Source organism: Arvicola amphibius, chromosome 14 (genome assembly GCF_903992535.2).
Source record: "Arvicola amphibius chromosome 14, mArvAmp1.2, whole genome shotgun sequence".
NCBI classification, from domain to species: Eukaryota; Metazoa; Chordata; class Mammalia; order Rodentia; family Cricetidae; genus Arvicola; species Arvicola amphibius.
This window is the reverse complement of record NC_052060.1, coordinates 10793141-10806630: the sequence shown is the minus strand read 5'-3', so window position 1 is coordinate 10806630 and position 13490 is coordinate 10793141. Positions and strand designations below refer to the sequence as shown.

The 13490-nt window shown below is 44.9% G+C and overlaps 1 protein-coding gene across 1 annotated transcript in view; it reads right to left on the bottom strand.

Moving 5' to 3' along the window:
• Nucleotides 1-217: 217 nt before the first annotated feature.
• Tbx15 (T-box transcription factor 15) overlaps nt 218-13490 on the bottom strand; it is a 102339-nt gene continuing 89066 nt past the window's right edge. Inside the window, exon 8 of the mRNA XM_038311886.1 lies at nt 218-1002. Within this exon, the coding sequence (XP_038167814.1) occupies nt 218-1002 (785 nt within the window). The remainder of the gene's footprint in view (nt 1003-13490) is intronic.

Genomic DNA, 13490 nt, shown 5'->3' with positions numbered 1-13490 from the left:
ACCACTAAGTTATGGATGATGCACTCCAAGAATCCTTCAGTGGCATCTATTGCTCTTCTCTGTTTTCCTTATCCAGAAAAAAAAAAAACAAAACAAAAACAAAAGCAAACGCACAATTCTTATTTTCCCAAGGCATGGGATTCCCAAAGAGGAAATTCCACCCACAGAGATTCTGGAGTCTTGACTGCCATCACCTCCGTGGTGCTCGGACTGCTCTTTAAACCATGTGTACGGACATCTGGGAGGAGGAGCCTGGGACTGCCCCATACTGGCGCCCATCGCAGGCGTTGGCAGCCTGCTGACTGTTAGCTGCAGGGCTGATCATATGCATGCCGTGTTCCATCCCTGTGGGCAGGTACTGCCTCTCTCCAAAGGCCCCGTTGGAAGGAGAAGAGCAGAGTAAAGTGCTTTGAGATGCGCTCAGTTTTTCTGGGCTTGCAGCTAGCCTGGGGGAGGTGGGGAAATTGTATCCATACAGATTGTAGGGATTGTGCAGGGAGAAGGCATTGTAGGAGCTCTGCTGCATGTGGCTGCCACCAAACATGTGCGGCGATGAGGAGCTGGACGCTGCATTGCCTGCCTGCATGACATACTGAAACTGGGAAGTGGGGAAGGACCCCAACTGGCCACCGTAGGCTTCCATCTTGCTGTTGCTAGGCAACGAGGGAGGTGTTGGTATTCCTGAGATCAGAGATGGAGTCCTCTGAGGCATGAAGGTTTCAGAGGGCTGGGTGGCTGAAGCTGTGCCACTCTGGAGCCTGTTGTAGCCACTGTCACTCAGCCCTGGATAGCTCTGCAAGGCAGCCATGTTGCTTCGGGCACATGGTGGATACTCGGAGAGATTCAGATTACACAGCTGGCTTTCTCGACAGCCCACATTGAAAGTATTGGGGGCCAAATGAAAAGTTGGAGGGGAGCAGGATGGAGATAAGAGATGAGAAGAAGCCGAAGGGGACGGTGTCCCCGTGCTGGAGGTGGTAGGGGAAGTACCTGTGCTGCCCCCTGAAAAATAAAACATAAATTCCATTGATTAAGATTATAGATCAGTTGCTTCCTTTTACATCAGAAGGTGATGTCACATGTCTGAGCACACGTTACAAAGGAGAGGACAAAGGATGACATGAGACCCCTAGTCTTTGCATTTCTTTCTGGTCTTAGTCATACTTTAAAGGTTTAGACCAAACCTTCAGTGCTCAGGTTTTTATATTCTTACCATCAAAGCTGCTTCCTAATAAGACTTTCAGTGATCCTCAGCAGAAGCTACTAGTTCAGCACTTCCATGGTCCAGGCAAATGGGTAAGGTCTACATTTCATCGAGTAACACTTTCCTGTCATGCGATCTTTAGTAGAATACCAAAGCAGGATGCTAACCTTATCAGGACGGAGCATGGTGCCAAGTCAGGACTAAGGCCTGAGAAAGCACAGCAAACGAACCTGAGTTGCGGAACCTGGGACATTATTTTGGAGGTCTGGCATATCATATCAAAGACATGTGATAAGCATAGTTATAAGATGCAGACTAAAGTGAATCAGGACTAACTTAAAACCACAGTCCTGAGGATCTGCTGATCTTTTACAGCCTGCCAAGCCTGGGAGGCTGGAAGAAGAGTTGTACACTGGATACATGAGTGTGGATGTGTATAAAGCCAGATTAGCCATAAACCAACCGAGTGTTAGCTGAACGGATTCGGCTCTCGGCTCTGCACACTAACCCTGCAGCCCCGTGACTCCCCTGGCTTTGATTTTCTTCATCAGAGATGAGGCATCTGGTACGATCAGTAGTTCTGAAGCTGAAAAGTCCTGCCATTTGTAAATGCTGCTATGCCAGGATTCAACCTCTAACCAACTAAAGGAGGGTTTCTGGGCGTGAGAATTCCACATCAGCATCATCTCAAAGCTCCTCTAATGTACAGCCGGGGTGGAAAGCTGATGATATCATGTGAGTTCCTACATCCCAGTGCGCAGACCAGTGCTTCAGAAATGCCAATGATCGTGCGTGTCAGCTGGAGGGCCTATGAAAACAGATGGCGGGCTCCGTTTGGTTTCTGAGTCTGTGTATATGGGGAGGAGCTTGAGGATGTACATACATATCAGGCCCAGAGGTTGTACTTTACAACAGAAAACCTCTACAACTCCTATTTCCAAATGACCCTGTGTCTGCCTCGCAAAAGTCATTAGCCATGTAGATGACAGGCTATACTAAGGGTTGAGGCTCCAATGGACTAAGAATCAATCCAAGCCAACCTTCACCAAAGATGTTCTCCAAATAAGAATGCTAAAGGTAACCTTTGCAAAGACTCATCTTTCTCTGGGGCAGAAAGCATCCACTCTCTACCTCTTTTAGTGGACTTCAAAGGCAATAAGTGCTTGGAGTAGCTGAACCTTCACTGAATTCTAGAATATTCAGCTGCTTTGTCCTCTCTATAATCCTTCTTGATGAATTCCCTTCCATGTACCCATATGGTGTTTCTCCTAATTGTTGAGAAACATGCTCCTTAAAGGGACAACATGTCTTAGGTTTCCAATAACTCTTGTTGAGGCTCGGAGAAACTAAGCATCATTAGAAGGGAAGTATTTTTCAGATGAAAAAGAATAGGACTGCGTTTTGCTTTATTTTAATCTATGAAGAAAACCAGGAGCATTCCAGATGTACTGGGAAAACATCTCTAGTATTCTAGGAAGAGAAGAAGCTGGTAGAGGGGAAAAAAAAAGCCTTGGCCTAGATCATAGGCATATTGGGGGTATTGGTGGTAGAGGCAAAGATTGGACTTTGTTAGGATTTTGTTCAGAGTTAAATTTTATAGCTTAATATTATCTCTTCCATGGTCAAAGGGATTTCCCTCAGTGAACTTTCAGATTCAATTGGCATTTAAAGACAACCCAATCAACTTCAGAGTCATATCAAAAAAAATCTCTTTTCATAACAAAGTCCTATAAAAGAACAAAAATGGTTTTGGTTCTACAGTCTGTGACAGTCTGTGATAAGGCTGGCATTGCCCAAAACTACAAGCAGCTGGTCACAGTGGGAGGAGCTTCTATTTAGTTCACAGCCTGGCCCTGAGTTCTCCATAGAGGCAGGAGAAAGGGCTTGAGCCAGTGAGCCTCATTTTCCCTCCCTCTCGTACTGTAGCTGTGTCTAAGGGTTAACGGAAGTATGAATTGTCAACTCCGAGTGCTTTCCAAGACATCATTTTAATCTAAGGAGGGAGTCCCGGAAGGGGAAGCTTCCAGAAGCAGAAGCAGGCCATCTCATGCTTCCTCCCGCTGCTGAGTGTTCGGACACCTCCCTCCCTCTATATCCTACAGAAAGCTCAGAGATTTCTTCCTTCCTCTTTGAGGCACCCTACATACGCTTTCTGCTTTTCCACCCTAAATGCTACAAACTTTACTGTAGTAGAGTGCTGTGGCCCAAATGGAGAAACTTGACTCCAGCTGTAAAGAGATTAGTGGTTTTACGAGATATGAATATAGTCCTCTGTCTTTGAAAACTAGCCCTGCTCTCCCTGGTCTGGTGTTTATGTGAGCCCTGAGGAGACCGCCTGTTCGGTCCACTGTCTCATCCCTGTTGTAGGTGAGCTCCAGCGGGCACAGGCCTCGCCTCGGCCCTGCAGCCGGAAGTGCAGCATGGAGTCAATGACGCTCTACAACTCTAAATGGTTTTCTCAGATGGCCCAAGATGGAACGAATGGTACTGATTTAAGGCCTCAATTGGTTTCACTACAGAAGAAAAAAAAAAGGAGAAGAAGGGAACTATTAACAAGTTACAGGGGTTTCTGCTGAGCAGATGAGAGGCACATGTTAAAAAGTTTGTAGTCAGCTTGCTTTGGCTTTTAAATGACATTCACTGGAAATGAGACTTGGTGGCCTGTTGAGCTTTAGGGGGGGGGTGGGAACCTCCATATGAGCGAGTGTTTGAAGGAGAGAGCAAGCCTTCCAAAAGAGGGTCACGTTGCTCCCATCCACTTTGAAGAAAGATTGTTATGCACTTAAAGTACTCAATACAGATAAGAAAGTAGTTCTCAGAGTCCACATAGAGAGAGAGGACTGTGGTATTTATTTTGTAGAAAGGCAAACTGAGATACTGAGAGGCCTTTATTCTCTTATGATATAACGGCTTGTCAAATGTTAAACAATATTGGGAGTGCCAGCAAGCGCTAAGTAAGCTAAAGGAGGCAGCCCGCCCTCCCTGTACATTTCATCACTTGGCTAACAGAGACCTCTCATCCCAAAACGTCAGGGCAAGGTGGAAAACCAGGCTGGGCTGATCAGTGCTGCCTCTCAGAGCAAAGCTTGTCCCCCTGATCACGACAATGTCCCTTTTGTTCACCCCCACCTCCTCTGTCCCTGCAAGGTCATGGACTCTCTGAGCATCTTGACATAAATTTGCTTAGTAGACAAATGTGGACTGTAGACATGCAGGAACCTGCTATCTAACAAGGGGCCTTGATTGATTAACGTCTCCTCCAAGCTATGGGCATCGTAGTTATATAAGTAGGAGTTCTAATAACTCCTTTCCGGGGATGTTGTGAGAAATTAAAAAGTAACCATATTTTGGCATATAGACATTAAACGTGCTCTTTCATGGGAGAAGGGGTAAAGAATGGGAAAGAAACCTTGAAGAATGCTCACTCCAATGGTGATGGCTCCCACGTGTTGGCTTCTGTTTGGGGAGAGCATGGCATGTGGGCTTCTAAATACCACTAATGGGCATGACATCATAAGATGTATGTGCCACAGTATTTCAGGCTAAAAGAACCTCTGTGGTGTGAATGATGAGAGACATAGTGAATTGACAGCTCTGGGCCACCTGAGCCATATACCCAAAGGCACTCCAGTTCTCTTTGAATAGTCTGTCCGTCCTCCCTATTCTGTGAGCCCATGATGAAAATGAACTGTTCCATGGCTCTATTTCTTCTCAGATCAAGCAAAGCAGAACTGATTGAATACAAGTAAGTAACCAATGAAGCCTTCCCCCATTGTCCTCAGAGATGCTTCTAAGACAGGATTAAAACATAATGATATTAATAACTTCATATTCTTAGGTAATCCAGAATTCATCTCCACCATCCCTCCCAGCTCCTACATCATAATTAACTCAGGGACCAAAGTGAGGAGGCACACATTAAGATGCATATGCAACATTAACTTATGCCAGTATTCAAGGCTAAGAGCCAAAACAACCAAGAATGCATATTTAGCGGTGAGCCCATATGAGGACAATAACCTAGAAGACACTTACGTACCATGAAGACAAGCTAAATGTGTCCATGGAAATCCTGAATACCAAACCTGCTGACTTTTGCATCTTTAAATTGATCACTTCCAGATTGTAACATGGGGGATTTCACAGACAACTTCCTTTGGAGTTTATTTCGTTGTGCTGTACACACACACACACACACACACACACACACACACACACACACACCCCACCCAATAAGATAAAACCCCATGTGGGTGAAGAAAGAATAAATTTCCATGTAATTAATTACTTGCTCTCCTGGCGAGACTCTTCTCTCCTTATAACCTGATGCCATCCGTCCCTGAAGAGTGCTGGTTCCCAGTGTATTCAGACACGGAAGAGGTAAAACATCAGCCACCCATGAACTGATCCCAGTGCAGAAGCCCAGAGGCCATAAAGTTTAATGAGCATGGCAACTGAGAAATTTCCCTCAGCTGAAATGAGAACTCTTCTCAGGACCCAAATGTGAGCATCACGGTCCTAACGGGAATTGTCTGGGTTCCACCAGAGAAAGATGGAAACCTCCCTCATCCCTTTCCGTAGCTCCAAGTATATTCTCCTTCAAATAGCCTCATCTGCTCACTCTGCTCTGTTCCTGATCCGATGTTGCCCTGTTCCCTGGGCATTCCATCCCCATGTTTTCGCCTCCTTCATTTGCTTTCCATGTTCGTTTTCAGCCTGTCTTGTAACATGCATCTGTTGTTATTGTCACTTCAGCTGCCTCTCTGGGGGAACAAAGCCTGCTTTCTTTCTGGGAAGCCAGCCTTCTTCCACTCCCACACGTCACCTCCAGGAGAGGCGTGTGTACCTGGCCTGGAAAACGCACTATCGTATTTCCCCTACCGCTACAGTAATTGATTCTGAGGGGACCCAATTAGAATCAAAGAGATTTGGTGAGATTTTGCTAAAATCCCTTGATCACGGGCACATGCCCTTTCCCTTTAGAGGGAAAGCAAAAATATCTAGGGCCAAGGATACTCTCTAAGCTATCGCAGGGGACAATTGAAACTAAAGTCACCGTGGAGGAAAGCAGCGTGGAAAGAAATGGGGCGTGTTCCGGCCAGAATCCATAACTTAGGCTTTGCCTAAAGAAACTGCTTGAATCCTTTCTGCTTTACAAGCCAATGAGTTTTGCTTTTATAATTTGCTATTTTTTATATTTACATAAAAATTCTAGTTGATATATTTCTCTGATTCTATGAGGTTTTTTCTGTGAATCTGAAGGTCTGAGAATATTAGGATGATGATGAGGAAGAAGAAGAAGAAGAAGAAGAAGAAGAAGAAGAAGAAGAAGAAGAAGAAGAAGAAGAAGAAGAAGAAGAAGAAGAAGAAGAAGAAGAAGAAGAAGAAGAAATGAGAGTGGAGGGGAAGCTCTGTGGACCCTTTGTCAGGTGGAAGTCATGGGTGAAGCCCATGACCAGCTGTAACAAGGGATTTGAGATTTGAACTGTTGAGTGCCTGACAGATACCTGGCCCAGCTATACACACACACACACACACACACACACACACACACACACGTATATGTGTATATATATATATAATCAGCTACCTGCCTTAATTTCAAAATATGCAGTCTCTTAAATGGTGATCCAAATCAGAGGAGTTCCTGCTCTTCCCTAGTTCTCCTCAGTAAGATCAAATTAATTGCATACACAGGCAGGTGGTTTTCAAAAAGATGACTTTTCATATATGCATATTTATACCAAATAAGGAATGCAGTGTCGAAAATGGAAAAACAGACACTGTTTTAAAAAATAAAAAAAGGTCTAAAAGTTGGCAAGATGGTTCTGCAAGTAAAGGGACTTGCCACCAAGCCGGATGACCTTGACCTGAGTTGGATTACCAGGGCATAGTGACGGAAGGAAAGGACGGACGTCAAAAGTTGTCTTCTGACTTCTGCGTGCACGATGTGGTATAGGAGTGTGGGTGAGTGTACACACAGACACAAGATAAACGTAACGAAAGAATTTTTAAAAATATTTCTAAGTCCACGGGACAGACAAATGCAAGCACAGCAGTGAAGTGGTTACAACAGGAAAGGGATTCTGAACCCTGGAGTAAACTCACAAATGATATGAAGACCAAAGGGGGCAAATTACAATACAAGGTGTTACATTCTTCTGCGAAGCACGGCCAAATAGCTAAAAGATGGAAAGAAAGATGTATTTCGAAAGACAGAAATAAACAACGGCAGCGTCTCAACGGAGTGACGTTGAGAAGCCCAGGATAAGGGAGGGCTGTAGATGACGAAGACGGCGACATCTTCTCCTTCTGGGTCCGTCTCCTGCAGACATCCCTTCACTTTCCTGTTCTTTATGTTCACCAACACGACCACTATGATTTGATATGTGTCTGTATTCTATAATTTTTAAATCGTTGTTAAGATATATATTTCCTCCAACATTTACTTTGTTTTGCTGTTTTTGGTCTTGCTGGGTTTTACTTGTCTGTTTTGCTTTTCCTTTGTCTTTTGGGGGCTTTGTGGGAGGGTTTTTTTTAAATGAGAGGGAGAAAGAGAAAGAACGTGAACTTGGGTAGGAAAGGATCTGGGAGGACTGGGGGGGAAATATGGCTAAAACAGACAATTTCTTTTAAATAAGAACCTAATTTTTAAAAATTAATAATCCTTCTGTTTGGTGTTTAATATAAAGTACATTAACGTCAGCCTTAGTCTCCCTACAGTGCCATGGAATAGTTGAACTTCTTCTCAATCAGGTTTCACCATCCCTTCCCCCACCAACCAATTGTTACTTATAATTCTCTCTGGTTTTCATTAATCTCTTTTCCCTTCAAAATTGAGCATAAAGTTGAGGAATCCCTGACAAGCACATTAACAATCTTCCCCTAGTATAGCACCTAAGAGAGTCTGTGTCCTCATCCCACGGCTACGTGAGTTTCAAAGGTGAACTGGATATAGTGCCTGGACCCAGGAATGTAATCCCAATGGGGAAAGTACTGAGAGAAACATCGGTAAAAGATATTAAACGAAGAGCAAAACAAGTGGGGGGGGGGGGGGGCCCTGTAAGACTTTAGCCAACTGCTACTTGAGCTGAGATTTCCAACAGGGACAGTATGAAGAAAGCAAGTGAGGAATAATGAGCCCTCTAAGCAGCATGTGACCCGGAAGAGCACAGCGGGTGTGAAAAATGAGGGGCCGAGACAATGATTCAGGAGCAGAGGGGAGGTGGGTTAGGCTAAAGGATACAGGGATCCTGTTTGAGCACTTAGTAAGGCCCAGGTGCTTCTGTAAAAAGAAGGGGAGGATTGGGGAGAGCTTGGGGGAATGGGATGGTTGAGATGGAGGAAGGGCAGATATGGGAGCAGGGAAGAAGATATTAATTAAGGGAGCCATTTTAGGGTTGGCAAGAGACTTGGCTCTAGAGGGGTTCCCAGGGGTTCCAGAGGATTTCCCCAGCTAGGTCCGTGGGCAGCAGAGGAGAGGGTGCCTGAACTCTCCTTATCCCATAGCCACACTGATGAATATCTTGCATATCACCATAGAATCTTCATCTGGCAATGGATGGAAATAGAGACAAAAACCCACACTGGAGCCCTGAACTGAGCTCCCAAAGCCCAGATGAAGAGCAGAAGGAGGGAGAACATGAACAAGGAAGTCAGGACCGCGATGGGTGTGTCCACCCACTGAGACAGTGTGCCTGATCTAATGGGAGCTCACCAAGGCCAGCTGGACTGGGACTGAACAAACATGTGATCAGACCGGACTCTCTGAATGTGGCTGACAATGAGGGCGGACTGAGAAGCCAATGATAATGACACCGGGTTTTGATTCTACTGCATGTACTGGCTTTTTGGGAACCTAGTCTGTTTGGATGCACACCTTCCTAGACCTGGATGGGGGGAAGGGCTTGGACTTCCCACAGGCCAGGGTACCCTGACTTCTCTTAGGACTGGAGAGTGAGGGGAAGGGGGAGTGGGAGGAGTGGGAGGAAAATGGGAGGATAGGGGGAGGTGGAAATTTTTAATAATTAAATAAAAAGTTTATCTTTTTTTAAAATATTTATTTATTATGTATACAATATTCTGTCTGTATGTCTGCAGGCCAGAAGAGGGCACCAGACCTCATTACAGATGGTTGTGAGCCACCATGTAGTTGCCAGGAATTGAACTCAGGACCTTTGGAAGAGCAGGCAATGCTCTTAACCACTGAGCCATCTCTCCAGCCCTAAAAAGTTTATCTTAAGGGACCCACTTACCGAATCTCTATTTTAGAGGTCTAGCGGTCTATGTCAAGGGGACAAAAATAAATGTGGCAGCCGAAAAATTTTAAGCAAGTTAGGACATGGAGTTGGTATGAGGAGATGTCTGTTTTGAAACACTGACCAGAAGCACGACGTGCAGAATGTCTTGGAACCGAACAAAGATGCTATGGAGAGCATAATAAGCAGCTGGGTCAGGGATGATGACACATCAAAGCCAAGTGGTGGCATGGGAGATTAGAGATGCGCACAGATTCAAGATCATTGACGATAGGCTATGGGGATGGTGCAGGGAGAAACACCCAGATGACAGGCTGTTGAGGCACCCTTCTCTCAGGAGAGGCTCTTAGGTCAGTTTTGAACACACTAAGCCGAAGTGAGTTTAGGAGAGTGGTCCTCAACCTGTGGGTCTCAGCCTCTTTGGGGTCCGAATGGCCTGTTCACAGGGGTTGCAGATCAGATATCCTGCATATCAGATATTTCCGTTATGATTTATAACAGTCGCAAAGTTGCAGTTATGAAGTAACAAGGAAAATAATTTTATGGTTGGGGTCCCCACAACACAAGCAACTGTATTAAAAGGTTGCGGTGTCAGAAAGGCTGAGAACCACTGTTTTAGGGAGTAAGTGTGCAATTTGTTATCAGCTACGGGGTTGAGTATCTTTGACCTGAAATTCTTGGGGCCAGAAAAATATTCTGAACTTGAAGTTTATTTTTCAGATTTTCAGAATATTTATAAATACTTCTGAGACAGTCCATGAATATAACCCTAAATCACAAAACATTAAATCCATGTTTTGTTTCGCATATACCTACACACATAACTGGAAAGCAAGTGCATGCAGTGTTTTTGATAATTCTGCAGCAGAAGAGCTGCACTGTCCTCCACTCAAAGGGATCTGTGCCGATCAGCCGTCTTCACATCATTGCGATGGCTTCACAGTTCAAAAATTAGTGTCCGTTGAACTATTTTCTCAGTATTTCTTAATATCTTATCTTTATGTGTGTATGTAGGGATAGCATGTGTGCTCATGTGTGTGCAAGTGCTCTTGGAATCAGAATCAGATCTCATGGAGCTGGAGTTATAGACAGTTGTGAGTCACATGACATGGTGCTGCCAAGACCAGTACATGTTCTTAATTGATGAGCCTTCTCTCCAGTCCCTCAATATTTAACTAATAAGATTTTTCAAGTGTCTAATCCCCTCCACTAGCCGCTTCTAACTACTACCAGTCAAATGAATAAAAATCCAGTTACCAACAGGAGCCCTCCATAATTTTAAAGCTTTTACTATTTGAACAACACTAAAATATCCAGCAGTGTTGAAATCTATAGTGAAGTCAACTGGCTCTTGAGCAGAAGAGAGGCTTCTGAAATGCTAGGTCTCCGGGTTTTCACAGAGGGAGGTAAAATACCCGAATCCTTCCTTCCAGCATAACAACTGCCAAATCGCTTGGCTCACCACTCACCAAGATTCAGTTTTATCACACAGATATCTCAACTGCATGCATAGGGAAACCAAGACATAAACATAATTTAAAATATCCATCAGAGAACCATAGGATCACATTGTATTTGGCCATAATAGGCCTGGACTCTTAGTTTTCTGTCTCTATTGCCTTGGTCACCTTCACCATGTGTGAAGGTCAATCCCAGCTCTCAAATTGATCAGACTGAAACACACCTAGTAAAGCACATTTTCAGGTGTCTGTGGGGTTTGTTTCCAGGAACAATTAGGTCATGCTGTTCTGGACCAACTCAGTTATTGACTCTGTGAATGGATTCAAATCCAAATGGGCGATCAGGATGTGGTAGGACCATGCAAGAATGAGAAGGAGCTGGGCGGTGGTGGCGCACGCCTTTAATCCCAGCACTCGGGAGGCAGAGGCAGGCGGATCTCTGTGAGTTCGAGACCAGCCTGGTCTACAAGAGCTAGTTCCAGGACAGGCTCCAAAGCCACAGAGAAACCCTGTCTCGAAAAAAAAAAAAAAAAAAAAAAAAAAAAAAGAATGAGAAGGAATTGCTGGCTTGCTTGCTCTCACAGAGCCCTGTCAAGTTATTGCCTAATTGTGTTTCAAATACATAATCTCGGAAAAACAAGTTCCCACTCATGTCAGACACCTTTGTACAAAGGAAGAGAAAATGAGGACAACCACGATGGTGACCACGAAGGTCTGACCACTCTTTACCACACACTGAGAGTTTATTAGGATTTTAAATACCTGGCCTCATTTAATATTTACAAGAATACACCATGCTGGGCGGTGGTGGCGGACACCTTTAATCCCAGCACTCGGGAGGCAGGGGCAAGTGGATCTTTGTGAGTTTGAGGCCAGCCTGGTCTACAAGAGCTATTTCCAGGACAGGTTCCAAAGCTACAGAGAAACCCTGTCTCGAAAAGCCAAAAAAAAAAAGAATACACCATGCTCTTCAGTAACATGCAGGAAGAAAACCTGAGTGGCCAAAAGGCCAAGAAAGTCAGAGAAGGTCCCAGCACTAGGAGAAAGTGGTTCACACTGTCCAACTTGAGTTATGTTGCTTATTAGGAATTGAAACTGAGTCCTCAAGCAACCGATACGAATGTTCCACAACTGAATTGAGCCCCTAGTCCGTTTTACTTGTGTATAAGTGCAGGGTGCTGATTAACTTGGCTAATGTGACATAAACTTAAGTCAGCTGGGAAGAGAGAACCTCAGCTGAGGAATTGCCACCATCAGATGGTCTGTGGGCATCATGTGGGGCATTGTCTTGATTCATGAGCAATGTGGGCAGTGCCAGCCCTGGGAGTGGTTCTGCGTTAGATAAGGAGAACTGAACATGAGCTTCTGTATGAGCCAGAAAGCAGTGCTCAAGTCTCTACCTCAGTTCCTGCCTCCAGGTTCCTGCCTCGAGTTACCTTCCTCCATAATGGACTAAAGCCTGTCAGCAAATAGGCCCTTTCTTCTCCACATTCCATTTAGTTAGTATGACAGCCGAGAAACAAAATGGGACAGACAGGCTCTCACTAGGTTGTACACGCTGGCCTTGAACTTGCTCAATAACCCCCAGACAGGCTTTTTCACATTTGTGATCTTCCTGCCCCAGCCTTGAAAGCAGCTGTTCCAGGAGGTACCCTGTATGAGTCTGGGCTTTAATTATATCCATCTTGAAAACGCAAAATATTTTAGCAGTGTTGGTCACAAACCAATCCCAGTGTGCAAAGTATTAGCTTCTCCCCTGAGAAGAGCATATGGCGTCAGATATAAAGTCCTGGAATGGACTCCCAATTAACTAGCAATTCAAAGATTAGGCTTCTGTCAATGCTGAGAATTTCCAGGAAAGGAATGAACTCAACCTGAATGTTCTCCCAGGGTCACCTTTTGGAAGAGGAAGACAGGAAAAGGAAACAAGCCAGCCTATGCTCTGGGAGACTTCAGCTTAAGAACCCAGTGAACAGGCCTCAGAACACGGCTGGATTGACACAGATCCGAAATCCTCTGAGCCTTCTGTACACCTCATCAAAGTTTCCCAACCTGAGCTACAAGCGAGGGGACATTGGGAATTTGATTTAAAAAAAAAAAATCACAAACAAGTGGGGCAAAGTCCACATAACCCACCAATGTGGCAGGGCTATTGTTTCGAGCAGACAAAAAAATGGCTAGCTTACACGTAGCAAAGATCTGGGGGGGTGGAGGGGCTCTGAAGAAGCCCCTTCTCATGTGAGGCCTCGTTTAATTCAGCTGAGAACTGAAGCTTCTCACTACAAAACTAGAGGAAAGCTGATGAGGTCTCCGTGAGGAGGAGATGGAGAGATCATGATGGTCGTTTCCAATGGCAATGCCTGGGAGAAGGCCTAGCACTAGTGACAAGGACCCAGTCGCAATCATTATCATAGATAAGTAACTAGCGGGCAGCAGAGTGCTTGCTTAGCAGATTCCTAGTACCGCAGGGAGGGAAGGAAGGAAGGAAGGAAGGAAGGAAGGAAGGAAGGAAGGAAGGAAGGAAGGAAGGGAAGAAGGGAAGAAAGAAGGGAAGGAAGAGAGAGGAAA